This window comes from Solea solea, chromosome 18 (genome assembly GCF_958295425.1).
Source record: "Solea solea chromosome 18, fSolSol10.1, whole genome shotgun sequence".
NCBI classification, from domain to species: domain Eukaryota; kingdom Metazoa; phylum Chordata; class Actinopteri; order Pleuronectiformes; family Soleidae; genus Solea; species Solea solea.
The window spans coordinates 4,625,271-4,651,679 of record NC_081151.1 but is presented as its reverse complement, the minus strand read 5'-3'; the positions used below and the strand labels follow the sequence as shown (position 1 = coordinate 4,651,679).

Sequence of the window (26,409 nt, the reverse complement as noted above, 5' to 3'; positions counted from 1 at the left end):
TCACTGGTTACTAGTTTATTTTAATGTCATCCGTTTATTTTAGTGTTGTGTGTAATGATCAGGGCCTGAGTTTTGTTGAATTTCTAATGTTTCTTGTAAACATCTGAAATTTGGAAGGCTCAGATGTAGTCCAAAAACGACGCCCTCTAGCGGCCACCCTTGAGAACGCAATGTGATGACGTTTCTCCTGCGACACAGGACGCTGGCTACAGCCGACAGCCACGCGCCACCAGCAGCAGCCACCACCACAGCAGTGGACCTTGTTATGACCACTTGTGCTGTAAATGAGCGTTTACCGAGTGTTTTTGAAAGCGAGTGGCTCAACGCCCGCTAAAGACTGAGTTTAGAGGGACACGTAGGGGCAGAGGAGAGAGCGGGAACCTTTTCCTGTTTCTGTGTGAAGGCTGTGGGCGTGCGCGCGTGTGTGTGTGTGTGTGAGAGAGAAAGTGTATGTGTGTCAGGTCCACAGGAGCACTGCCATGTAGCTGGGGCTGAAGAATGAGCGGCCAGCACACAACAGCAGATTCGACAGAAGACCACACGGTCCAGCAGGAGAATGAACTAGAAGCCCTCGCCTCTATCTTTGGAGATGACTTCAAGGATCTGCGGAACAAGGACCCGTGGAAGGTAGCTAGAGCTGTTAGCATCGCTTTGGAGTTAGCTAGTGATGTGTAGAAGTTTGACAACAACCAAGTATATTACCATACATATTAACGGCATCCAAACGGCTGCCTTTCAGGTCAAAAGGCCGCCGGAGGTGCACCTCTGTCTGAGGCCCAACGGACTAAACAATGGACAGGAATGCTACGCGACCGTGGACTTGCAGGTCAAATGTCCCCCCACGTACCCAGACGTGTGAGTACCGACCCTCTGATTACAGTTACTGCACCTTCACAGCGTGGCCTCCATGCTCATAGTGGACAGCTGCTCTCTGAAAACTGAGCTGTTTGTTTCACTGTAATAAAAGTACAAAATCTGCAGATGCTCATGTCAGAGAAGACTTGCAGCATCTGTCATTAAATGCCTCAGTAAGCAACAGGTGACAGACTGTTAAGGGAAGTGCACATGTCTGCCAAACGTTTTTGGTTCATGCATCTGCACACTTGTGTTATTCACAACTTGCTTGTCAAAAATTGTAGGTGTGTATATATAGGTATTGATGATATTGATATCATGTCATACTCATTCTTAATAAGACCGTTCTCACAGCAGTGACAATAATGTCAGATTATGCTTTGTACGTATAGACAGGAGGTTGATTGGAATATTATGTTAACATCATAATCTAAGCAATGTCATATTTAATACATTTTTAATGTTTATTTGGATGGGACATTGCACAATAATGCACATCGGTATGGTATAACTGCTACACTGCATCCGCAGTCTCTTGGTACAATACAAAATAAATAAACAACAATACGTACAAAAGTACAATCTGAGATGAGAAAAAATACTGTATAGTCACAATAAATATTGTATAAAGTGTACATTTGTGCAAGTGCTGTTATTATATATAAAATGACATAAAAGTGACAAGTAGACAAGCAAAGTGCTGTACGTGTATGTGTACATATGTATAAGCATGGCACAGTAACAATGAATAGGAGATGAGAAAAAAACAAAAAGCCAGGCAGTTTAACTTATACAGAATAAGTCATATTTTTGGTGTCCATGTACAATAATACTAGAGCTGCAATATAAGAGTTATTTTCATAACCTATTAATCTCTCTCGATTAATTGAATACTTTTTTGGTCCATAAAATGTCAGTGAATGTCGATCGGTGTTTATTCAGTTTTGAATAAGTAGCTCTCATTGCTGACCAAGTGCAACATCTGTCAAATCAAAAATGTAATTTCATTTTACAGAACAGATCAGTTGTTTATATTTTTTATTTATTTCCTAAGTAAATATTAAGTTATATTTTATTGTAGCTCTAAAAGTCATTTGAGTGTTTAGAGATGATCTAGACTTGCATCTGTATAACGTAATGTAATATCTTGGGACACCAACAGGCCTCCGGAGCTGGAGCTGAAGAATGCCAAAGGCCTCTCAAATGAAAATCTCCAGAACCTGAAGAGTGAACTCTCAAAGCTGGCAGCGGTGCGATGTGGAGAGGTGAGGAGAAGCACTTACCCACTCACAAACAGACACAGTATGTGCTGTAAGTAAGACTGTTCATCCTCTGTACCTCTCTGTCCAGGTGATGATTTACGAGCTAGCGGATCATATCCAGGGTTTCCTGAGTGAGCACAACAAGCCTCCACCAAGCTCCTTCCATGAGGAGATGCTGAAGAACCAACGGAAGCAGCAGGAGAAACAAGCGATGGAGGAGCAGCGGAAGATAGACCAGCAACGCAGACAGGAGGAGGAGATGGTGAGGAATTGTTTTGTTATGTGTTCATTTGGTTTGTCAGGCCTATTCACACAGAATCTAGCATTTACTTTAACCTTAACTTAAACCACGTTATTGAAACTATCACTCTGAATCAGAAGCACAGTACATGAGCTAATTTGTTAAACAAAGAAAATGTACTATGAAATATTTATATTGCAGAATAATATATTTATAATTCCCATTTAATTCTAAGTTAATTGCTCTCTTACTGATCTCTTGAATTTGTTAAATCCCCACAGCTGATAAAAGGGATGAGGTACAGGAAGTTAACTGTGGCATTTTTTTATCCTTCATAGGAGAAAGAGATTATGGCTGTAATCCAAAGAAGAGAGGAAGATAAGCGAGAAGAAAAGAGAAGAAAGGAAATAGCAAAACAGGTAACTGAGCCACGCAATTTCCCCCATTAAAGGAGCAGTAAAACTCAGTGTTTTTGTTATAATGTCCCCTTTCTGTGGTGTTAATGTTCATAGGAGCGACTTGAGACCATGGAGCAGCCACTCGCTGCTAACAGTTCTCTGTTAGGGAAGAGCCCCCCAAGCCCAGGGGCAGCGCCATTTGAAGGGAGTGAAGCGAGAAAAGGAGTTGGTAACCGCCGTCGGACTACCTCGAGCACACGCCACAGGTTCATAGCTATGACTGAGCACATTCCACATACAAAACAAAACGTCTCATGGCCAATGAAGTCTTATAATAACAAACAAGAGTTGAACTTTGAGTTGAATTTGTTTCACCAGACGTGACACGTTTAATGAAGACAACCAGCGCTCTCAAGAGGTCCTTCACTTCAACAGCAGCACTTTTGGAGAGCTTGCTGTTCACAGGGGGAAAAGTCTAGGTGAGTGCTGTTTTAGGTGATGCGCTTCTAATAGTGCAAAGTGGCTTTTATTACCTCATTAAGCTGTTGGGTACATTTGTGTTTGTGTTAATGTCCCTGTCAGGTGAAAGCGAGAGGCTTGGCCGTAGCACTTATTACGGATTCGAGGCAAACTCTGGAGACTTTGCAGTGATCTATGAGTGGTCGCTGTGCTGGAACAAGAAGATGGGCAAGTTTTTCACCAGCCAAGAGAGAGGAAAGATTGACAATTGTAAAAAACAGGTAAAGTGGTAAACACAGGAAAACCATATGTATTGTACTTGACTGAAACTAACACACATAACTATAACTTCAATTCCTGTGTAGATCCATGGGGCTGAAAATGAGTTTAACTCCCTCCTGAGACTGGATCACCCAAACTTGGTGCGCTACATGGCGCTGAGCTCTGCCGAGAGGGAAGACTGCCTTGTGATTGATCTACTGGTGGAGCATATTCCTGGGGTCAACTTGAACCAAAACCTGATCAGCAACAACCCGGTCCCTCTGGATAAACTCCGCCATTACACGTCCCAGCTGTTGGCCGTACTTGACTACCTTCACTCCAACTCTGTAGTGCACAAGCAGCTTGGCGCCTCCAGTGTGCTGTTGGACTCTGGGGACAACGTTCGGCTAACCGATTACAGCTTGTCGAAGAGATTCGCTGATATCTGCAAAGAGGATATTTTTGAGCAAGCCCATGTTCGCTTCACAGAGGGAACGGTGATGCCGACAAAGATGGGCAAGAAAGGCGACGTGTGGAACCTGGGGCTGATGCTGCTCGCACTGAGTCAAGGGAAAGAAGTGAAGGACTATCCAGTGACGGTGCCCGCCTCACTGCCTGCTGATTTCCAGGACTTCCTCCACAAGTATGTACAGGCAGACAACTTAACTACTTTAGCAGAGTTTATTTACTGTAAATCATCTGCTGTGTGTTTGATGTGTGCTGAAGACTTTCCCAGAACTTAGTGTTGCTTGTTTTTCATGTAGCCCATTCCAGAGTTGTGAATATGTATTTTGAAATGTTTATGAAAGTCTCAACACAATTTCAGTTGGATGAAGCTAGTAATTATTAGCTTGATTAACCAGTTGAACTAGTAATTAACCTAATTATTTGTTGTAGTATCCTATAGCCCTCAAAATGTCTATGTCTGCATTTTCATTACAAATTATTGTCTGGATTAACTGAACAGGTTGGTGTAAAATAGTGTTTCCCAAATCTCAAAATAATGACGTCCTCAAATATTTAGTTTTGTCCAGATTAGAACCCAATTTAGATTACTGTCATAGAGGAGCAAATAAACTAGGAGATGTTCTCATTGATATTCAATGAACCACAATAACTGACACAAAAGAACATAAAACATGTTTGGGACTTAATTAAAGGACAATTATAAATAAATGAGTCCTTTATCAGTCCCAATTTGTACATTTTTTGAAAACTGTTGATTGTTTTAATAATAGTTGCAGCTACAGACTCTGATACTCTCTGCAGAGGACAGTACCTTAGCAGAGAAAGTGAGTAGCTATAATTTACAAGTTTGCTTCCTTATATTTTCTGCCTGCATGCTAACATTTCTGCCATTTCTTAAGCTCATGACAAGAGGCTTTGTGTTCAACAAACTAACTTTTTGGATTCATGCAGTTCATGAGGTGTTTTACTTGCTTTATATTGCCTGCAGCAACAAGCAACACCTGATTACATACAACAGACTGTACTTTTCCAGCTTAGTGCCAGAGCTCCCAGTTAATGTCGTTTGTACTATTTGTGTCTCTGTGCTATAGGTGTGTGTGTATCAATGATGCTGAGCGCTGGACGCCCCAGCAGCTCTTGGACCACTCCTTCCTCAAGCCTCCATCACCCAAAAACCTGCCGCAGTCCAACGATGCCAGCCCAGAAGGTGAACCCCACACCTGCATTCACAATAGAAATACCTTTGAAATTGTGTCCTGCCTTGAGGCAACAAGCAAGCAGAGCAATATTCGTCTGCAATCAGGATTAGTAGTTGAGTTCACTCCATTTACAAATGAAGCATTTGTAAAGATAATTTGACAAAAGCGATAGGCAAACGATAAAGATGTTGTATGCATGCTTGTTAAAAAATAAATAAATAAAAATAAACCCTAATAGTTGGCTTTCCCCTTCAGATCTTGCTGAGGACTTTGCCTCATCGGTCATCCCACGAAGTCACATCCTCAATGCTCCATTTATATCTGGCGTGCAGAGGCAGTTTTCACGCTACTTTAGTGAGTTTGAGGAGCTGCAGCTTCTGGGAAAAGGAGCCTTTGGTGCCGTGATAAAGGTACCTCCCACTGTGTCCTACAGTAGCTTTATTGTGACACGACGTGTCACCCAGTGTCCACATTGTTAAGCTCTCCCTCTGTTGCTTTTCAGGTTCAGAACAACCTGGACGGCTGTTACTACGCTGTGAAGCAGATCCAGGTCAACCCAGCCAGCAAGCAGTTCAGACGGATCAAAGGCGAGGTGACGCTGCTCTCGCGTCTCAACCATGAGAACATCGTCCGCTATTACAACGCATGGATCGAGCGGCACGAGAAGCCCTCCACAGGTCTGCTGAGCAGCACCGACAGCTCCGAGCCTCAGAGTACAGATGACGACGTTCCTCGAGGCAGAGGTCATCCGCCGAAGTGTCGGAATGAGCTCGGCTTCCTCGACAACGTGGAGGACAACGCGCCGCCTCCAGCGCTGTCGAGCTCTGTAGAGTGGTCCACCTCCATTGAGAAGTCCTCCAGTGCCATGTGTAGTAGACACCAATCAAGCGATGATGAGGACGATGAGGATGATGATGAAGAAGATGTGTTTGGCGCATCTTTTTTGTAAGTTTCTTTGGTCAGTGGCAAAGCTTTTCTCCTGCTCAGTGGACTACTTATTATGTTTTCTTCTTCTTCATTTAGGCCATCGGATAGTGACTCGGGGAGTGATATCATCTTTGATAACGGTGATGAAAGCATAGACGAGATGTCACAGGTTTGAATAATGACGCTTTATTATTATTTTTCATCCTCTGTTTTGCCTTTGGTAGAATTTGCATTTGACATTTTGTCTCTTTCCAGCTTGACCCGAGCAAAAGAACAGCGACTGAAACAACAGAGAGCACAGACTTGGATCAACCACACCTCATAGCGCATTACTTGTACATACAAGTAAGCTTCACCTCCATGATCTGTTATTTTTTGGTTTTTTTTTACCACTAGAGGTCCCTATTTCTACATGCAACTCTTGTTCTCTCTTCCCCTTAGATGGAATACTGTGAAAAAAGCACTTTAAGAGACACCATAGATCATGGCCTGCATCAGGACCAGAATCGGTTATGGAGGCTGTTTAGGGAAATCCTGGATGGCCTCGCATACATCCATGAGCAGGTACAGTATATACGAGTTATATACATTTATCAAGGAAAGAAGCGCCCTTTTAATGACTCACTTCTTTCCACAAAGGGGATGATTCACAGGGATTTGAAGCCTGTCAACATCTTCCTCGACTCGCAGGACCATGTGAAAATTGGAGATTTTGGCCTGGCGACAGATCATCCTGCTAATGTGGTATGCACTTACTCATGGTGTAGAGTTAATGTGAAGGAGTTTATATAAAGTATTTGCTGCTTTATAAAAGACACATAAAGCCAGTGATTTAAGATTTTATGAACCCATGAAGAAACTGTGTTTGTTTCTCAGGCTGCAGGTAAAATTGAAGTAGAGGAGATTGTCTCTGCAGTGATGCCCAAAGTGGACCCAACAGGTACACATTTTGAACATATTCACAAACAAACACCTACCACTGATGACTGGTGTCTCATATTCAACACTTGGTGTTTCTTTTTTGTCACTGTCTCCAGGTAACATGACCGGCATGGTTGGCACTGCGCTCTACGTCAGTCCGGAGGTTCAAGGAAATACTAAAGCTACCTACAATCAAGTGAGAATTTGACTTTTTTTGCTGTGTTTCAACCTATAACCACAGAGTTGTCTGGCTAAATACTGAAGAATTTTACAGCTTACATTTATCTGGGTCGAGTCAGTAGCAACCTCTTGGATGAGAGGCTGACTCAGTTTGTTTTGACATGGTGTACCTTTGTGTTTGTGCAATTTGTGTTTTTCCTTGTTGGCTCGCCACACCACCTTAAGTTTATAATGATTGTTTTGTCCTCAGAAAGTTGACCTGTTCAGCTTGGGAATCATCCTCTTTGAGATGACCTATAGGCCGATGGTCACTGGGGCTGAGCGCATCTCTGTCCTGAGCCAGCTGCGTGTTGTATGTCCATATTCACATCTGGCACTTATTTATGATGTTTGGGGCTTTGAAACTTGCCTAATCTCTTTTTTGCTCTGCAGGAGCCAATCGTCTTCCCTGAGGACTATACAGCGTATGAGCAAGGAACACAGGTGACAATGGCTGGAGCACACAGCTGATATGCTGATATGAATTTCAGTCTAATAGCTCTTTTTTGTGTCTGTCAGAGGAAAGTGATACAGTGGCTGTTAACCCATGATCCAGCTCTGCGGCCCACCACCCAGGAGCTGCTCAAGAGTGAACTGCTGCCTCCGTCTCAGATGCAGGAGTCGGAGCTGCATGAGGTGCTGCAGCACACCATGGCCAACATCAATGGCAAGGCCTACCGCACCATGGTGGGCCAGCTGTTCGCTCAGAATACCACACCGGTCATGGATTACACCTACGACATAGACCTGCATAAGGTATGGCTGTGTTTTGTGTTCACCATGCCTTCGATAGTGGATTTAGTTTTTGTAGCTTTTTTTCAACCCTTACTGCACATTTTAAGTGTTATTATTGGGAATTCTTAACAGTTGGGTAAAAATCTGAATCAGAATCTGTTTTATTGCTAAAGCTGCAATGTGTAACTTTGAGATTTCTTTTGTGTGTGTGTGGGAGTATTCCTGGGCAGCAAATTTCAATAAAGCTGAAATTATTAAATTTAGAAAAGCAATTTCAGAATGAGCAAAAAGAGACAATGCAATATAAATACACTTTAAATAGTTCAAAATAAGAGTGGAACTACAGTATATACAATATGACCATTTGTGTAGGACATGTATAGGTGTTGCAGAACAGTACAGATGTACAAGGGGTGTGTAATGCGGCTAAAGCAGAGGGGAAGAAGCTCTGCCTATGGATTATGACATAGAGTGAAGTGTGTCACAGGAATATTTCCAATGCTGCTTGTGTTTGTGTTTATGGACGGGCAACTGTAGAACATAACAGGGTACCAATCTGAGATGATTATATCCCAACGTTTCCCTTTTCTGCCTTTAGATGTCACTGCAGACACATGAATGGTTGCTCCAGCGAGTCCTAGCTCCTTCTTTCATGCGGTCTGTACAGAGCAGACCAGGAGAAGGCCTGTTTGTGCTTAATCAATGTCTTCTGATCCCTTACAGAGGTTGTTTGTTTGGTTTCCCCCCAGGGTAGCTTCAGCTTCAGTGGTGCCAAATTGCAGCAGCATGTGTATGAAACAATCACCAGGATCTTCAAGAAGCATGGTGAGTACACTATGCTTGTTTAGTGTGAATGCGTGTGCGTGCTTGTGTGTGTGAACGTGAGCTTTTGTTGACTCTCCCGTGCAAACCACTTGGACTCCTGACCTGCACTAAGCCAGTTTTTCAGGTCCCCAACATCTGCTATAGTGAGTGGCAGCTGAACAATACACATACTGTTGGGGTGGTTTAGATTCGGTGCAGGTGTGCGTGCTATCTGTGTGCACTCTGATGATGTCCAGCTGTACTTATGTATTTAGCCTCGCTTGGTATCTGCTCACACGCATCAGTTCTTTTCAGTGTTACGTTATCGTATGCATATGTTGCAGTGATGCGCAGTGTTTATCATCAGGTGCAGTCCGTCTCCAGACACCGCTGCTCCTCCCCAGGAACAGGAAGTTGTATGATGGCAGTGAGCCGGCCTGCTTCATGGACCACAGCGGAATGCTGGTTACGCTGCCCTATGACCTTCGCGTGAGCAACGCGCACACACACACACACACACACATGGGTGTGCATGTCTATACTTGCACACAAACACTAATTATCCCAACTATTTGCATCAGCAAAAGCAAACGCACCCATAGTGTGAGGCTGCAATCAGCGGCCACCTTGAGATCCTGCTACCTCAGGAAACCCAGAGGACTTAATGGCTGTTTCCACACTGTGATTGATTACAGGCTGGTATGCGCTGACTTCACTGTCATTATACAAGCGTACCCAGCGTCTCGATTCTCTTTTCACCTTAGATGCCGTTTGCCAGATTCATCGCCCGCAACAATGTAACTCACCTGAAAAGGTAAACTTCTGTGATTCAACACCTACTTGTGCAAACGATGCTTTATTTAATTCATTTGTAAAATCTTATGTTTGTCATTTAGCTCTTTTCTTTCTCTGAAAACAAGTTCAGAAACCAGTTTATTTTCATGCTAATCACTTATTGGTAGCTTGTAATTGCTATGTGTATCTTTAATTGCGTTAAGTAGGATAGTATAATATATATTAAGAATTAAGAATATTAAGTCCTATGTTCATTGTATACATTTAAAATTGTTTATCTTAATCTTTATCACCTGTAGGGCTGGTGCACTGTGTTAATTTGATTAACTATGGCATACCCATAGTGCTGTTTTTTGACTAGCATGTACAAAATCCCAAAAAAGTAAATAAACTCTAGTTGGGAGTGTGTTTTGAGTCGAGTAAATACCCAGATCAAAATCCCTCCAAAGGAAGTGATCCATGTTCCATGTTTCTTGGAAAACCTGACTCAACGCGTATGTAACTTAAATATTTGTGTGTTTCTCTTCGTCTTGCTCTAGGTATAGCATCGAGCGCGTGTTCCGCCCCAGGAAGCTGGATCGCGCACACCCGAGGGAGCTTCTGGAGTGTGCCTTTGACATCATCACACCCGTCACCAACAGCTTGCTCCCTGATGCCGAGACCATTTACACCATCTCTGAAATAGTTCAGGAATTCCCTGCACTCCAGGTTACACACATATGTGAACTGTCTTTTTTTTTATTTTTTTTTTACATGATGCAGTGAGCTGAGGCGGTGTGCTTATGTGGAGTCACAGTCACAGAACAGTGTATTTATGAGCTGGATGCATCGCTGTTATTTCCCACAGATGCCATTATTGTAACCTGTGCCGCTGTTGTTTTTTCCTATCTTGGCTTCCCACTCACATTCCTCACATACCAAAGCATGTGTAACCCTGACAGATTTACACTGTATTTATTTTTTACGGAGTGAATCTGTTATGTGCAGCTCTGTTCACTTCCTTCCCGCCCTTCTAGTACAGTCCATTTCCTGTCCACACATTCTAATGCTGCGTCAGTCTCCAGACGCAGAATTCCTGTGCATGTCGCATTGAACCCAGTCAACCTTGAGTCTGTTCTGTACTTCATCCGTCAAAGATCCTCTCTCCGCCACCCAGCTCTTTGTGTGAAAGCTTTTAAGAATATGGGAGTCAGACAAAATGAGAGGGCAGCCGGACACGGCCGTCATTATTCACTGAGACACTCATTGTACAGTAGTGCTTTTGGCTCCGACAGTAATTGCAGCCGAGAGGGTCAAACGTGTGTTTGTGTGTGTTTTGTGCCCACAGGAGAGAAACTATAACATTTACCTTAACCACACCAGTCTGTTGAAGGCCATCCTGCTCCACAGTGGAGTCCCTGAAGACAAACTGAGCCAGGCCTCTAGCATTCTGTGTGACGCTATGGTCAGTGCAGGTCACATGTGCATCACAGATGTTATTTGCATTGCATGTTTACATATACAGTGGTGTTTTTCCCAAATATGGTTGTGAAACATTTCTACTGCCGTATTTTCTTCAGAGTGAAAAGCTGACCAGACGTGAGGTGGAGGCAAAGTTCTGCAACTTGTCATTGTCAACCAACAGCGTATGTGAGAGCAATCGGTCCCACAGCAATCCACTTACACTCTCGATCAATAATCATTGACCTCTCCCCCCTCCTCTGTTTTGTCCAGTTGCAGATACTGTACAAGTACATAGAACTGAAGGGAAACCTGCAGGACCTGGTGCCACTTCTGACACCACTCACCAAGCACAAGACGGCTGTCACCCAGCTGGCCAAGCAGGGCCTCAAGGACCTGGAGGAGCTCACTGTGCTCCTGTGTAGACTGGGAGTAAAACTGCAGGTGATTAAAACATTTCCTTGATTAGAGGTTAAAAAGCAGAGCCAATATTTGAATTTTCTTTCTTCTTCTTTTTTTTTTTAAAGTTATTGTTTGCCCTCTGTAGGTGGTGGTCAATTTGGGTTTAGTGTACAAGGTGCAGCACCACAGTGGAGTCATCTTCCAGTTTGTGGCTTTTATAAGGAAACGCAAACGAACTGTACCAGATATTGTGGCGGCTGGAGGACGTTACGACCACTTGGTAGGTGTATTTGCATTACACATGCTATCACTAATACATAAACTGAATTTAAGTCCTGTAGACAGATATCAGCAGATATTATTCTGGGTATTGTTTTCCTTCCAGATGTGCATGCACTGTATGTGAACCATGTTTTCCTTTTTCTTTTCTTTTCTTTTTAACAAACAATAGCTGTGATGTATTATTACCATTATTTTTGTTTACAATACTGCTACATGATGTAGTATTGGTGATTCTGTGTCCATGGTATCTTTATGTGGTTAGATCGTGGAGTTTCGAGGGCCAGCCTCCACAGTGCCAGTCCCCTCCGCAGTAGGGGCCAGTGTGGCTCTTGACAAAATCTGTGCTGCTATAGCCAACATGGAAGAACAAGTGAGACACGCACACTCACTCACTCACTCACTCACTTACTCACTCACTCTGATTATTGTAATGAAGGAGCAGCAGACATGAGTTTCATATTTAATGATGCCTTATTACAGCAATCTGCTGCCACACAGCCACTTTTAGAAATAACTATGTTCAGTCTGACTCTTGATGCCATGACATTATTTCTGGATATTCTATATTTCAGCTTCAGAATGTGAAATGATGGATACAAGTATATACAGTTTTAAGACAGAGACAAACGTGCTAAAATTATTTACAATTAATGCAAATATTTACAATTCACTAATCTTTCACAGTTTTAAGAGTTTTATTATTATTATTTTTTCTCTTCTTAAGATGTCAGTGAGCTCCTGTGATGCCCTTGTGGTCCCAGTTGGACATTCGTCGATGTCCAGAGCCGTCAGTGTTGTCCAGAAGCTGTGGAGCACCGGTCTCTCCGCAGACATTGCCTATGATGTCTCACAGGTTAGTGGGTTTCCATCTAGTTACATGTGTCCATCCATCTCCTACCACTTTATCCTCCACATGAGGGTTGTGGGGCGGGCACTGACATTGGAGCGAAAGGCAGGGTACACCCTGGACAGATCGCCAGTCCATCACAGGGCCACATATAGAGACAAACACCATTCACTCTCACAACTATAGTCATTTTGGAGTGTACAATTTACCTAATCCCCAAATCTGCATGTTTTTGGACCATGGGAGTAAACTCATGCACACACGGGGAGAACAAATTCCATGCAGAAAGGGCCTTGTTCCGAACCCGGGTCTTCTTGCTGCTAAGGCAAGAGTACTAACCACTACACCAACCCTCACCAGGGAATAGAAATAATTAAATCTAATTGGCTTAAAGATGGTGCTACAATTGTGATGGAGGAAGCGTAACTGAAAATATCACACCAGTTGAAATAGAAGGAATAATACAGCAGAAATATGTGAAATGTATATATACAGAAATATACTGAAAATTGACCCAAGCCTAAAAATACTTGAGCTAAAGAAAGCAATCCGCCACCACATGGTGTTTCTCTCAGACCTGTGAAAGGGTTTAAAGGGGATGTATGCAGAGCTGCACGCCATTAAATCGTTTCAACAGAAGGATTTTACTGAGTTCGTCCACGACAGATTATGTAACTGTGCCCGTGTGTTTATTGCTATTCTAAACTCAGTCCCATTTGTTGAAAAGGTGGTAGTCGATGAATGTAACATGTGATTTCATGGGTGCCCCATTACCCCTCCCACACCCACGCACGGCAGCATTATGTCAGCAATATGATGAAAGTGTCAGAAAAGTGTAATATCCCAGTGAAGGAACTGCAGTTGCATATGATATGAGCTGTGCTGTGATCTATTAGACACACTTCTATTAAAGTCGTTTGATGAGGTCACGTTTGCCTAAATCCTTCTGTAATGGGAGATCAACCAAGCTGACATCAGCCCCTTCAAAGAAAAAATTAGTATTCACTGGTCCAGAACTCAAGATACCAAGCTCTTGTCACATTCTTCACGTTTATGTGACAACACCCTCCCTGGCATACGCAACTCTCCGTCTGCATTTTAATACCCCTTGTTTCCCCCCCATCCCTTACTCTTTATAACCTTTTGTTGTTTTAACTTTCCACTTCTGTTCTGCGCGTCACTCGTTGCTTTAATGGTCTTCATTGTCTTTTGTTCTGGCACAGGACAAAATGTGATTGGCTGCCTTCCTTTACCTTAAATCCTGAGAAGCAATTAGGAAGGGTTTGGTTTGGCTGAAAACAAGCAGTATTAAGTTCTAGAGTTTAGAGACGGTTTGTGTGTGTGTGTGTTAGTTTAGGCAGACCAGTGGCAAGTTGTGGGAACGCCTTGTTTGAACCTCCTCATTAGACTTTTTGTTAACACCTTTCACATGCTGGCCTCTTAAAAAGACCAAATCTGCAGCTTTATTTCATCCTCGGGAGACGGTTCCACTCTTTTAGCATTTATTAGCCAAATATGGCAAAAGCTCTACCACATGTGGTCGGCACCACTGGGCTTACAGCCCCACAGCTGCCTGTTGCCCTACAGGCAGTGACTTCCCTTTCCCTTTGACTAAGTTGTTCTGTCAATGAGAAAAAGGAAGCCAAAAAAACTCACACGAGCACACACGCTGCACAGTTTGCATTAGCGGAGTTGGGCAAAGTAAAAGTAACAAGAATTTTCCTGCAGTAATCAGACCATTTACAATCTGAAATGTCCAGATTGGTCTTCAAATTTGATCTTTTTAATCATTACTGTAAGAAATGGTCTGCAAAACGTCAGTTCATGAGTTCTCAAAAGTCCAATCCTGAAACTATGGGCAAAATTTAACAATCATCCAGACAGGCACATTTGTTTGTTGTCATTGCTTTGAATCTTTTAAACCCAGTCTGTGTGCGAGTAATTTATCCTTTTGCTGTTTTGTGTGTTCAGTCTCAGGAGGTGTTGCAGGACCACTGCAAAGTGGCCGGCATCACCTGCATGGCCCTGGTGTCTGACAAGGAGGGAAGCTATGTGAAGGTAAGCAGCGGAGTGTTGCTCAGTCACATCTAGAAATGATTTAACATTTTAAGCTTAAGAGGCCTACATTTGGACAAACAGAAAACAAATGAACAGCTGTCCTCAATCATAGCATTGCAGATTACTGTCATATCCAAAAGGATTTGTGTACTGATGCTTATGTCAAAGTACTTTTCTATTTTCAGGTAAAATCATTTGAGAGGGACAGACAGTCAGAGAAACGGATTCCGGAGTCGGATTTGGTGGACCACATCATTCAGAAATGTCGGACCAAATTCTTTGACGAAAGAAACATAAGGTACTTAAAATGTGGTTTTGTGCTCCGATGTCTGAGAATGACATAAAAAGGGTTGTTCTTCTCGTAAATGCTGTCGTTGTGCTCCTGCAGAGAAATCCCTGAAAGCATGTCTCTTCAGAACCCCAAAGGATCGCTGCTCAACACCACAGGTACTGTATTCAGGCCCGTCGTCTGTTTAGCAGCTTTGACGGTTTACAGTCGGCTCCTGTGCACTGTTGCAGAAACACAGTCACACCTCTGTTTTCATACAGTTGTGCTGTGACGCCACTAAAGTGCTGCATGTCGTTAAATTATGAGTAATGAATGGGCTATCTAAAAAGTATGACTGATTCGAGTGTTGCATTTATTCGTCTTGCATTTAACTCATTTCTAGTGTGGCAAACAAATAGTCGAATAAGGTCAAGTGTTATATGTAACCCCTTTCTGGCACAGACACTCAGGTAGCCAACGTCATCAGCAGTCAATGAGCATAGTTTTCAGGCTACGTCCACATTACTATGCTTGCTGTCCTCATTACCCTGGTGTTATAGATTCCAGAAAACAGAAGTTTGAAAACACTGCTGGCTCCGTTTTTTTGTTTGAAAAATCTAGAGGCTGCATTTTAGTCTGGTTGAGTAGAAACAGAGGTCTTTGGAAACACTGACACTGCTACCCAGATTTGCTTCCTGGTTCTTATTTGCCACGTCTTGGCGATCAGCTTTGAAGGGAAAAGTTAACTTAAAACTTACTTTCAGTTTCACATGATTGCTGTTGTCATGACAGAAATCCTTTGTTGGCTTGGGTGTAGATTACTCTTGATGAGGAGCTGTAATGCTGGAAAACCTTCAAATGGATAGAATATTGAAATGCTCATTTTTGTCTCTCTAGGGTCTTCAGAGCAGCATGGGAGCAGCAGCACCATGAACCTTAATGTGAACATCATCAGTCCTGAGAAAGTTTCCTCCAGTGTTAAACGACGCTATGAGACTCAGGTTGAGACACACACGCTCACACAGAGATTGAAAACATTCAGGTCTTTTTGTGTAACCCGCTCACCATTATTTAATCTTAATCATACCTAGGTTTTACTTTAAAGAGCATTTGTAATAGACTACATTATATGCACTGTAACTTTGTCTCTTCTTTCCATATCTCTGCATCTGTCTTAACCATTTGAGCATGTATCATTAAATATCTCTCTCTCTCTCTCTCTCTCCCCCCCTCTCCCTCTCCCAGGTCCATACCAGATTACAGAATCTTGGAAGCACTTTGCAGAACAAGAGCAACGACATCGAGGTCCTGGCTGTAAGTCATTTTGTTTGTTTACTACCCAGTCCCAGCTCGGCTGTTTTTCTTTGCTCTCTCCCAACTTTATCACTTCAATTCATGTGTGAAATCACAGCATGAGGAAAGGCCTTTTGAAAGCTTAAACATCTGAACAACATCCGCAGCAACCCTGACATAGTTGACTCGCGCTAAAATCCCCCCACCAGAGGTAAGACGACAAAACAATGAGCAGTTAACACGAGGCAGCCCAGTGTGTCTAAATGAAACGGCTGCTGCGTTATGATTATTTGTGGTTGTGTTGTAGATTTATGGCAAGATATCCTCAAAGTAAATAATCCGTGCTTGTCCTGTTTTTTTTTTTTTTTTTACCATTACTGCCACATATTCAGAATTCATTGGTCGTACATGGTGGGGTTTGGATTGCATCAGAATAGTCACCTTGATCCAGTCAGCGGTTACACAGGCCTGTAACTCTGCTGCACGTTAGCAGTCGTACTAGAGCACGATAGCATTTCTGTCTTGCAACGATAAACCCAGAACCCCATTACTGGAAATGAGACACAGGAGTACTTTCAGGCCTGCTGAAGGTATTGTGAAACTGGAATTATTACAAGTTATGTTCTGATGTTCTGCACTGGCATGGATAACTTTCTGGTGAAAGAATTACACAACTTGTTGGACAAGCACGTACAGCATTTGATATTTTAAGTTGCACAGGGGAAGGGACTATTCCAACGTAAACTGCCTTTTCCTATCAAAATGTGTAATGTGTTTTGTTCTGTGCGGTGGAATTGTCGAGCTGCTCCATTGTGTGTTGATGGAACCCTGCTTGTTTTTGTCACAGGTGGACCTGCAAAAGGAAACGCTGATCAACTTCCTGTCTCTGGAGGTCAGTCCCTCACGTGCCTCATCAAGGACATTTGCAGAGTTAATAAAAGGCTGTATTATAATAAAGGGTTTGAGAGGAGGGGGGTGGGATGGAAAGAATAGCCAATAAAGGTCAGGATCTGAGACAGGAAGAGGGGATCCCGTCTCCTTCCTTACAGTCCCGTCTGACGAGGAGTGCAGTGAGGGAACAGCCTTGCCTGTTAAAAGGTCTAACGTTTACTCTGTTAAAATGATTCACGTATGTGTGACGCAGTATGGTTAACAAAATGCACACTAAAGAGGTGTTAATATTCACATTCCAAATTCCTGACTTCACTCATAAAAAAAACCCAGATTCCCTTCAACGTAGGTTAAAAAAAAACCCACTAATTGTGCTGAGAAACGCTAAAAAAGCTGAAAAATGCTCTTAACACTGCAGTTATATCATCAAAAGCCTTCACTTTTCAAACGAATGGGTCACATATATCGTCAGCACCCCATAGCAAGTGTCAAAGAAAAAACATTTAGTCAATAAAACACAATACCTAGAGTATGCAGCCAGGCATGCAGGAGAGGTCTGTTTTAAATATGGTAAAAACAGACCCCAAGTCACACAAGCAGCCAAAAATATCCAGAAACCGACTGTAGCTTTGTAGCTTCACTGCTCTGCTACACTTGACATGCAGAAATATACTCGCAAGGGTTGCAAATGAAAACCTCTATTCATTCCTACAAAATTACAAAGTCTGCTGTTTGACTCTGATGTCAGACTTTGAAAGAAATCACAGCTTGTGTCCATCGGTGAGTTTTTGCACCGTGTAACCGTTCGTACTCGCTCTCACTGTCGCTTTGACCTCTGCTCTGTTTCCAGTTCGACAATGAAGAGCTGTTCAACAGCAGCGTGAAGACTCTGCTGTCTCGTCTCCCGAAACAGCGCTACCTAAAGTCCATCTGTGACGAGATCCACCATTACAAAGTTACAAAAAGGTGACACATCCTTACCGTCCATCCGTCTTTTTTGTTTTTTCACTCACACTCCAATCTGTCTTGAAGTATAACAAGCGACATTAGGGCTTGAGCTGTTGGGCTGACAGTTGGCTGACAGTTGTTCATATTTAATAGTTATGCCACTACAGTTTTAAATTCCTCAAGAGCTAAGAGAAACCTCTTGTTAAAGGCAGCAGCCACTCCAGTGCTCACACTTCAGGTGTAACAGTGACTGTTGTTCAAAGAGAGGTAGAGCTGTTAGATGGATAACTACTGCCTTGCACAACATTAAATCCTCCGCTGATCTCCTTTCTCGAGGTGAAGGCTTATTGACACTGAGATTTCAGCACAGCAAAGGCAACTCTCCTGGTACAATGATTGTGGGTGGAGCCATTAATACTCGTAAGATCCCTACTGGAATGTGTTGTTTTTTTTTTTTTTTTATCCAAGACTGCGTTAGAGCTTCTGGTGTTGTGATGTTTGGATGCACAATAGAGAGCAGCCCTGTGAGCATGAATGAGATAGTAAAAGAAAAAAAAATCTAAGCCTCTCTCTGGGTTCCCATCTGCTTCTTTGGAGCAGTTGGTTTTAATTTCCTGTCTCTGCTGTGTATTTGATTTGCCATTTAGGGGGAAAAAAAAAGGTTTTGCTGATAAATGAGCGTCATAGAGGCAACAATGGATATATTCAGCATGTGTTTTTATATGTTTGTTTAGTTGTTTTCATTGAATGTGGGGCACAGGCAATTGAGGCCAGATGAGCGAGCTAAAAAGCTCCATGCAGTCACCTGGCTGCAGAAAGACCATAAACTAGACTGATCCCAGCGGCTTCGCAGTCAGTGAGCTTTCCTTTCAGCCAAAACCACGGTGGGCAAAGCCTGCGTGTGTAACGTGACGACACCAGCACAGGCTGCCGCCTGTCTGGTCACCGTCTCCAACACTGTTTTTAACAACACTCGTGAGTCATGAAGTCACGCTGGCTTTAGCCGTGTTCACATCATGTTCGATTTATGGTAGACTTGAGAAATATTGTTACTGGCTCATCACGGTTGGTTGTTTGGTTACAAAGTATGTTGTGTGAGGATTCAAATGTGGAGAACTTTGACAATGGGACACTATTCGATGCGCAGCTGCCATATTTGTTTTCTCTCCCAGTTTCCTGTTTATGACTCGGATTGTGAAATCAAAGCTATTTACAAGTCGAAAAACTCAAAATAAAAAAGAGTTGTGACCCTCTTCAGGAGTTACAACACTAAGCCCAAAGCACAGCTTAGGATGATGGATATCCAGTTTGCAGCTCTCTGGTTATCAAACACATTTTTGGACAACTACATTTTTTACTTTTTCAGTTGTTGGGGTAAGTTTTTTTATTTATCAGCTGAGACTGGACATGAGCTCTTGGCGTGGTGTTGTGTTATGTGTTATTTCAGCAGGACCGACCTAACCTACAGAAATACAATATCTTGAAAATCCTCACAGCTGAAATTTTATTGTTTTAATCCTTTTGAAGCCCTTAAAATGACAGATGTTGTCCTCTTGCAGGATGGCTGTGGTCATCTTATACAGCTACAAGGAGGATTACTTCAAGATCCTTCTATGAAAAACTCTCCTCGAACGAGAGACTAGAACTTCCCCCCCCCCAAGGCTCTGGGGACGTCCACCGGCTGATTTCGTCATTGGACCCACAGTATCTACTTGAAAACTGGCCGATTTGTACCTCCTCCCTTTGGAAAGTGTGAGCCCAAGAGACATGGTTTTTTGTTTTTTTTATATATATTTAACCAAAAGTCTATAACTTTCCCAGAAGAGTCTCCAATGACCTGTGGTCTCATGGAGACAAAAGAACTTGGCCTTAATAGAAATATAGTATTTGAGTAAGGGCTTTTTTACTGAAGAGTATGTGTCATAAATACAACATTTCTACATTTCTAATGGGGAGCAAGATGTTAGTAGGAATAAATTGCCTTTTCCCACATGCTTTGAATTGATGTTTTTTTTTGGTTTTACATGCAAGTATATTATTATTATTTTCTATAGCACCCTGAAAGTCTATATTTATCCTTTTTTGGAGATGTGTTTTACATCCTCAAGGTGTGGGAAACTGACCCTGCAGTTTGCTTTGTTCATCCTTCTAGAGAGGATTCCTCACCTATTATTCCATGAGCAAGCTTTGATGGACAAGTCAAAACAACAGCACCTGAGGATGATCCAGGGTTTCCACCTCTGGCCTGCAGATGTTTGTCTTTTCTTAGCCCACTGGATAAAAGAGAGGGTCTACGTGCTTTTTGCTTGCTTTCTGATCTCCTCAAACACACAACCGAGCAAAGCTGGACACATCTGCTTTAGCTCCCAAGATAAGGAAAACCACTGTGGTAAGGAAGAGAAAACGAGTTCAAGTCAAATGACCTAAAAGTGCACCAGTTAGTAGCAGTTAAGTCCAGGTGTGTGCAGTTCTGTAAATGAACTAAAGAACGACTAAGAACAGATATCACTGCACCTCAGACTCGATTGCTCCTCAAACCCAGTCACAAAAACCCACGATCATCACACGCCACTTTGGTTCACACATTTATTTTTCAAAATAAGTGTAAATGTTACAGTTCGTCGTCTAGAAAACATATTTACAAGGTCTGCAACAGTGAAATAAATAAGGCTGTGTAGAATATAACAGATACAAATGGTAAATGGTCTACGACGTACAGCAGCTTTAGCTACCAAACGTTCATTTTTCAAAGAGGGGGAAAAAAAACTAAAAAAAATCTCAAACTATAGTTTAGTATTAATAAATAAAGCTATGTGAAAAAATAAATAAGGTACTCTTCTGTCCTGCTAATTTAGACTACAGTTTTTTTTTCTTTTACACATAGAAGAACAAAGAATTTGCGTAAGCTTTTACAGTCACCTCTTCATTTTAAAGCACATGGTCACGGTTCACACAGATAGATCAACCGTCACTGAAACACTTCACACTTAATTGGTCTCCAACCAAATTTGGCATCAAGAGTTTTCTTTGTATCGAGCAAATTGGCAACGGATCGAGAACTCTTTTTCCAAACAGATTTTTTTTTTGTTCCTATGAAACCTTAGCCCGTTCTCATAATGTGTCTCAGATTCCATCCTTTCTCCTGTAGTGATCAGATTGGTGCGGAGCCTCTAGCTGCAAAACAGCGTGTTCACTTGAGTGGTTTACACAGTGTGCCTATCAAATCCCCGATTCGGGGCCTTTATCCCTCTAGGAATCCTGTACTGGGCTTCCTTTAAAAAAACAAAAACAACAAAAAAACTCTGGCTCCAAAGAAAAGTGCTATGCTGTAATGTGTACCATCCTGCACAGGTACAAACGGGCTCCCCTTAAGCTCTCGTGAAGAGCTGTACACCACAAACTGTTCATCTTGATAAGGGCAGAATAAATTACTTTTTCTTTTTATATGCGCTAAACATGAAATGCAAACAAGGAAATGCATTAAGGCTATAGAATTAAGGCAGTAAAAGGAATCCTTACAAACGTCACGGACATACAGTGTGAACAGTAGCTCCACACACACACACACACACACACTTACAGTCACGCAGAGCTGTGAATGAAGTTGCGCTGCGAGGCAGGATATCAAAGTCGGTCCTCACAGGTCCACATGAGGCATCTGGTACAATTTTGTCTGCTCTGCAGTTAATAAACGCAACATTCTTCCTGGATGAGTATCACTTCGACTTAAACTACTGTGATTTCTGACAACCAAGTACAAGTGATGGGCTGATGCCATCCTGAGGAGCCAAGTTTATACAAGACTGAGTGGAAATATTTATATTAAGGGCTATTGTGTTGCAGATTAGAGCTCAAATTCCCATATTCCTCATTGTAGAGTTGTGGTTTGTTGTTGGTTTTTTTTTCTGAATGGAATGAATGACTTGGTTCATTTGACATGAGAAACAACATTTTTATGCGGGAAGCATGTCCTCCTTGAACCTGGTGTGGGGTGGGTGGGGGGGGAATGTTTAGATGGGTATTTATATCATGTTTTAATCTGGCCCCATGATAAAAATGAAAGGTGGCCAAGAATAGCATTACAACTAGTACAATACTGTAGAAATATACAAAAACTAGGATGAAAACCACACATTCTAAAACAGGGGTTTGGATCTGGGATCTATAAAGCCTGTTGATTTGATTTGGCTGCTGGACTCAATTTGGTCCAAATGGATTATCAGTTCCTTTGGCCTCCCTGCTGATGATAATGATTACATCCACGGAACACTGCAGCACTCGGGTGGAGTGTCCCCTTTACACTACAGCTCAAACCCCCATCCTAAAGCTTTTTTGTGCTCCTCTTACTGCCTCAAAGTTCCAGTTTCCAAGGAGGCAACGACAAGAAAAAATATTACAATGTTCACAGTCAAAGTCTCACTGGCTGCCCTGTTCTCTGTTTAAAAGCAGATCACAGAGCGGCTGTGTCCTTTACACATCCACACGTCTGACCACTTCCCAGCATCTCACTCCGCCCAAATGTCCAAACACAGAAAACTATGGGCACATGATTTTAAAAAAAGAAACCTAAGGTCACTTGCTTTGTCTCTTGCAGAGCATCCTTGCTTTTACTGTTGCACAGGTAAAAAAAAGGGGGTGGAAATATGGTGGCGCCTGAGGTGTGCACAGTTAACGTTAATCGCCTTCTTGGATACAGCAGTAAGAGAGAGGGAGTAGCCGGACATGCTCTGATCCGCAGAGTCTGAGTGGTGCGTGCTTTAGCGTGTCGTCCAGTTGTTACCCATGCTCAGTTTGGCCCTGGGGATGGTCATCTTGTCCGCACAGGGGGAGCCCAAGTGAATGATGCCGCAGTCGTTCCTCACATTCTGAAATTTATTCTCTTTGGAAGGCTCCATGTAGACCACGGAGTTCTTGTTCACATGCTTCTGTAGGATAACTGTCTAAGAAGGAAAAACACAAAACGGGAAGGATTAGTAATGGGCCATTTTGACTTATCACAGTAGGAGACACGTGTGTGTAAATTGTCATATTAACATAGTTGACTGTTGATCCGTGATCAGGGCTTTACAATACAGTACAGTAACAACATGGTAAAGACGTTGTAATGTAATGACTGATTTTATGACCTTGTTCCAGAGCAAAGAAGAAAAACTACCTTAATCCTAATGTCCTGACAGGCCTAGCACGCCTCCCGACCTCTTCACTTACCAACTTTGAACTCGCCGTGTAATTTAGCACCTTCCTAATCCAGCGCTTCAACAAAGGAGGCTGATTTATGTGATTTACTAAGAGCTTTTTTTTTCCTTTTTTTTACCTTCTTTGGTGCACTGTAGCAGGACATCTGCACCCACTTCTTTTTCTTGTTGATGAGTAACGCCACGATGAGGAAGATGATGACGGCGAGGAGGAGACCGGCCAGGATCCATGCAGCAGACTGATAGATGAGGGCCATTTCTGTTCGGCTGGGGTAATTCTCACCCAAAGCTGGTTCATCTGTAAGGTGCAGAAAAACGTTGTTATTTTAATGCATATTACCATAGGGAGCTTTTCCCATTTCCTCTATTGTTGTTGTCATATACCAAAAGTTTTTGCTTTAAAGGTATGGCGTGTAATACTTTGAGGGTTTATTGGTAGAATCAAATATGCTAACCACAAATTGTCATATATACTTTTATATAAAATAATTTGCTTTTTGGAGCCTTGGAATGAGCCCTTTATGTTGACTTCAGGCATCACGGAGAATGACGTCCTTTTTAGGATGCAAAGGCTACTGTAGTTGCCTGACATGCTTGGGAAAGGGACAGAGTGAACAGAGGAGTCCTATACGGCTGCAACTAACGATTATTTTCACAATTGATTATTTTCTGGATTAATCGAGTAATCGTTTGGTCCATAAAATGTCAGAAAATGTCGATCGGTGTGTCCCACACCTAAAATGGATGATGTTCTCGGATGTTTTGTCCCAAAACCAAAAACTATTCTGTTTTAATGCTTTCTTAGTTACATGGAGCAAAGAAACCAGAAAATATTCACATTTAAGAAGCTGAAAAATCAGAAAACTTGTTCTAATTCCTTAAAAAACACTCAAACCAATAACCGATTGTCAAAATAGTTCAGCCCTAGAGTCCTCCATTTGTTACAGTCTGCAGTCTCGCTATTAGATTCTATGTGTCTAATTCTTACACACTGGGCCTTTCACGTTTGGCAAATATCCCAGCTCAGCGGAGGTTTCAAGAGCGATATAGTCGCGCCACTCATTCATCGTTATTGTTTTAGTTGGCTTACGTTTCACTGCCCATCAAAACGTTCCAAACACAGAGTGTAGTTCAATGAAGACATCCACTAAGTATCTGATTAAATGTTGATTTAATTAGCATTTTACCTGTATCGGCGATGATGTGCGGCACAGAGACGGTGGTGATTGACACCACACTCTCCGTCGTAGCAGCAATTGTTGCTTTGCGCACACTAGTGGACACCGTCACTGGCACTGACGTTGTAATTTCTGTAAAAAAACAGGATTATGAGTCAGACATAACCACATCGCACCGTGAATTCCCCTTGTTAGGGTGATAAGGGGTGTTTGTAGGAAATGTCCTCTCAACTCCCACTGTACCACTCTGTAAAGGCAGAACGCAAAAGCCCTTGTTTTCCAATGGAAACACAAAAGACTGGGTGAAATGGCTACATATCAGCGTGAACAATGGGAGCCCATGCTGACATTTTCCTCTATAGGAAAAGCTGATACGCAGCTTTGCCTTCCTGTGCCGCCACAGAGAGCGTGTTGCGGGGCCGATCCAGCCGGCGACAGGAAACACGTGTGAATGTGCGGATGCTCGAGGAATGTTTTCGCTCTGTGAGTGGACCATGTGTGCATGTCACATGGAATGTTGTTGCAAATGATTGTGTTTGCCCATGTAGCGCCAGAGTGGCTGGGCCTAATGAAGAAACACACACACACACATTCAGTCTGGCAACGGGCATTTGCAGAGTGACTCCCACTTTCTCACATGCAGCGTTATGAATTATAACTTTCTCCAATAACAGGCCCTGCCTCGCTGCAGTGGTCCCACTTGTTGCATAAAGAATTGTGGTTTTGCACAACTCTGATGGTTTTTGAAGCGATGCATGAATCATATTTTATATGCTGAACATTTTTATTGTTTTTTTTCCCCCCAATTAAAAAAATATATAATTACTCCGAAGGCACAAGGCTGAACACTCACCAAGACAGTGTGGGCAGCACTGGCCCTTGCGTAAGACGGGCACCCTGCAGTTGGCGGCCGGACAGCGCTGTGAGAAACACTGAATGGTTCCGTTGTTGCAGGTGCAGCTGGTGCAGGCGTTCGCCTTCCAGGAATCTCCAGCCAGCAGCACGTCTCCATCACTGGTTATGCAGTACTCCTGCTGGCTGTTGTTGACTGGCAGCAACGGGCTCAGTGTCTCATCTGTGGTTGCACACAGGTATGTAAGGCTTAATCACGACAGCACATGACACGTTTGAGCCTCTTTTGTAATTTTACAGCACTAAAGACAAACATAAGTGACTTCATTTGACAGATGACGGCTCAGTCTCGCGCCGTATCTCTCTCTCATCAGCAGGCCTGAGATCTCTGGCCTTCCCGTGACCAAAGACTCAGTTAACATGTAAACACTGCTCTGCCCGACTGTAACCATACATCGTGTGGCCTGCTGTCACTGTGATGTCTCTGATTCCCCACATTCCCGGTGACCAGGCCCATACATATATCAAAGGCTGCCCTCTGACAATCTGCTTTTGTGAGGGGAGATGCAGCGATAAGGCGGGCCGGCATTCTCGAGGAGCAGCTCTCAGGCGCAGTCATGCATTGCTGATTTGTGGGCCTCATGCTTGGAAGTGCCTGGGATATGTTGTTTCTAAGTGTGAGAGAGACTCAAGTGTTTGGGTGCAGCTGTAAATAAAATAGGCGTGCGGTTTATGTGTTTGCCCCGACATTTGTCTCAGTGTATTCCCATAACTGTCTGTACGAACAGTGCAGATTCAGAGAGATTAGCCACATTCTTCACTTTCCAGCAGTGGGAGAACTGGATGAACCTCTGGTGTGAGCCGCTGGGGTGAAAAAGCAGTCCACATGTGCTGCTGCCTGCCTCGAGGATCTCTATGTAAACCCAACCAGTCTTGGCTGGTTTCTTTATGATTGTCTGACATAAAACGGACCGACGAAGTGCAACATGCGAGACCTTTCAAACCCACATGTTGAAAGCACATGTAAAGCTGCCTTTACACCTAGCTACTAGGGTGGGTGCACGATATTGGACCTTTTGCCGATATCCGATATATTGGGAGTGCTTGGGGCCGATAACCGATACTGATATATACGTCTTTCCTTTTGCCCAACTGCAGAGGTCATTTAGTCTCTTCTGTGGTAAAAATTAACATAATAGTTTTCATACTCA

The 26,409-nt window shown here is 42.9% G+C and overlaps 2 protein-coding genes across 5 annotated transcripts in view; one reads left to right on the top strand and one right to left on the bottom strand.

The window, feature by feature from the left end:
* On the top strand, nt 1-20,568 carry eif2ak4 (eukaryotic translation initiation factor 2 alpha kinase 4). 4 transcript variants are annotated; one of them, XR_009233729.1, is made up of 41 exons: nt 4-69; nt 118-627; nt 740-855; nt 2,018-2,120; nt 2,206-2,379; nt 2,697-2,777; nt 2,871-3,022; nt 3,135-3,235; nt 3,339-3,496; nt 3,581-4,119; nt 5,036-5,151; nt 5,399-5,553; nt 5,646-6,088; nt 6,167-6,239; nt 6,326-6,415; nt 6,512-6,634; nt 6,710-6,814; nt 6,947-7,010; nt 7,108-7,187; nt 7,422-7,523; nt 7,604-7,654; nt 7,730-7,966; nt 8,695-8,770; nt 9,117-9,238; nt 9,514-9,563; nt 10,084-10,252; nt 10,872-10,988; nt 11,104-11,169; nt 11,258-11,428; nt 11,532-11,666; nt 11,931-12,038; nt 12,393-12,521; nt 14,487-14,573; nt 14,759-14,871; nt 14,962-15,020; nt 15,739-15,842; nt 16,087-16,155; nt 16,982-17,026; nt 17,876-17,991; nt 19,533-19,725; nt 20,126-20,568. XR_009233729.1 is itself a non-coding variant. In XM_058614736.1 (40 exons), the coding sequence occupies exons 2-40, from the start codon at nt 499-501 to the stop codon at nt 19,588-19,590; spliced, it is 4,986 nt and encodes a 1,661-aa protein (XP_058470719.1). In that variant the 5' UTR covers nt 4-69; nt 118-498; the 3' UTR covers nt 19,591-19,965. The 4 variants fall into 4 exon arrangements, 2 of the variants coding, with proteins under 2 accessions (XP_058470719.1, XP_058470721.1); XM_058614736.1 differs by lacking the exon at nt 20,126-20,568 and having other exon boundaries at nt 19,533-19,965; XM_058614738.1 differs by lacking the exons at nt 4-69; nt 20,126-20,568 and having other exon boundaries at nt 116-627; nt 19,533-19,965.
* Nucleotides 20,546-26,409, bottom strand: part of crim1 (cysteine rich transmembrane BMP regulator 1 (chordin-like)) — a 30,790-nt gene continuing 24,926 nt past the window's right edge. The window contains exons 12-15 of the mRNA XM_058614739.1: nt 25,200-25,421; nt 24,356-24,478; nt 23,288-23,466; nt 20,546-22,913 (exon numbers count right to left, since the gene is read on the bottom strand). Of these exons, the coding sequence (XP_058470722.1) occupies nt 22,731-22,913; nt 23,288-23,466; nt 24,356-24,478; nt 25,200-25,421 (707 nt within the window). The 3' untranslated portion in view covers nt 20,546-22,730. The remainder of the gene's footprint in view (nt 22,914-23,287; nt 23,467-24,355; nt 24,479-25,199; nt 25,422-26,409) is intronic.

What these genes read in the sequence shown, in the direction of transcription:
- eif2ak4 (XM_058614736.1), top strand. Translation starts at nt 499, where the DNA reads ATGAGCGGCCAGCACACAACAGCAGATTCGACAGAAGACCACACGGTC. An exon ending in TCGCATACATCCATGAGCAG is followed by an intron (nt 6,635 to 6,709) that starts GTACAGTATATA and finishes CTTTCCACAAAG; the next exon opens with GGGATGATTCACAGGGATTT. An exon ending in GCCCAAAGTGGACCCAACAG is followed by an intron (nt 7,011 to 7,107) that starts GTACACATTTTG and finishes CACTGTCTCCAG; the next exon opens with GTAACATGACCGGCATGGTT.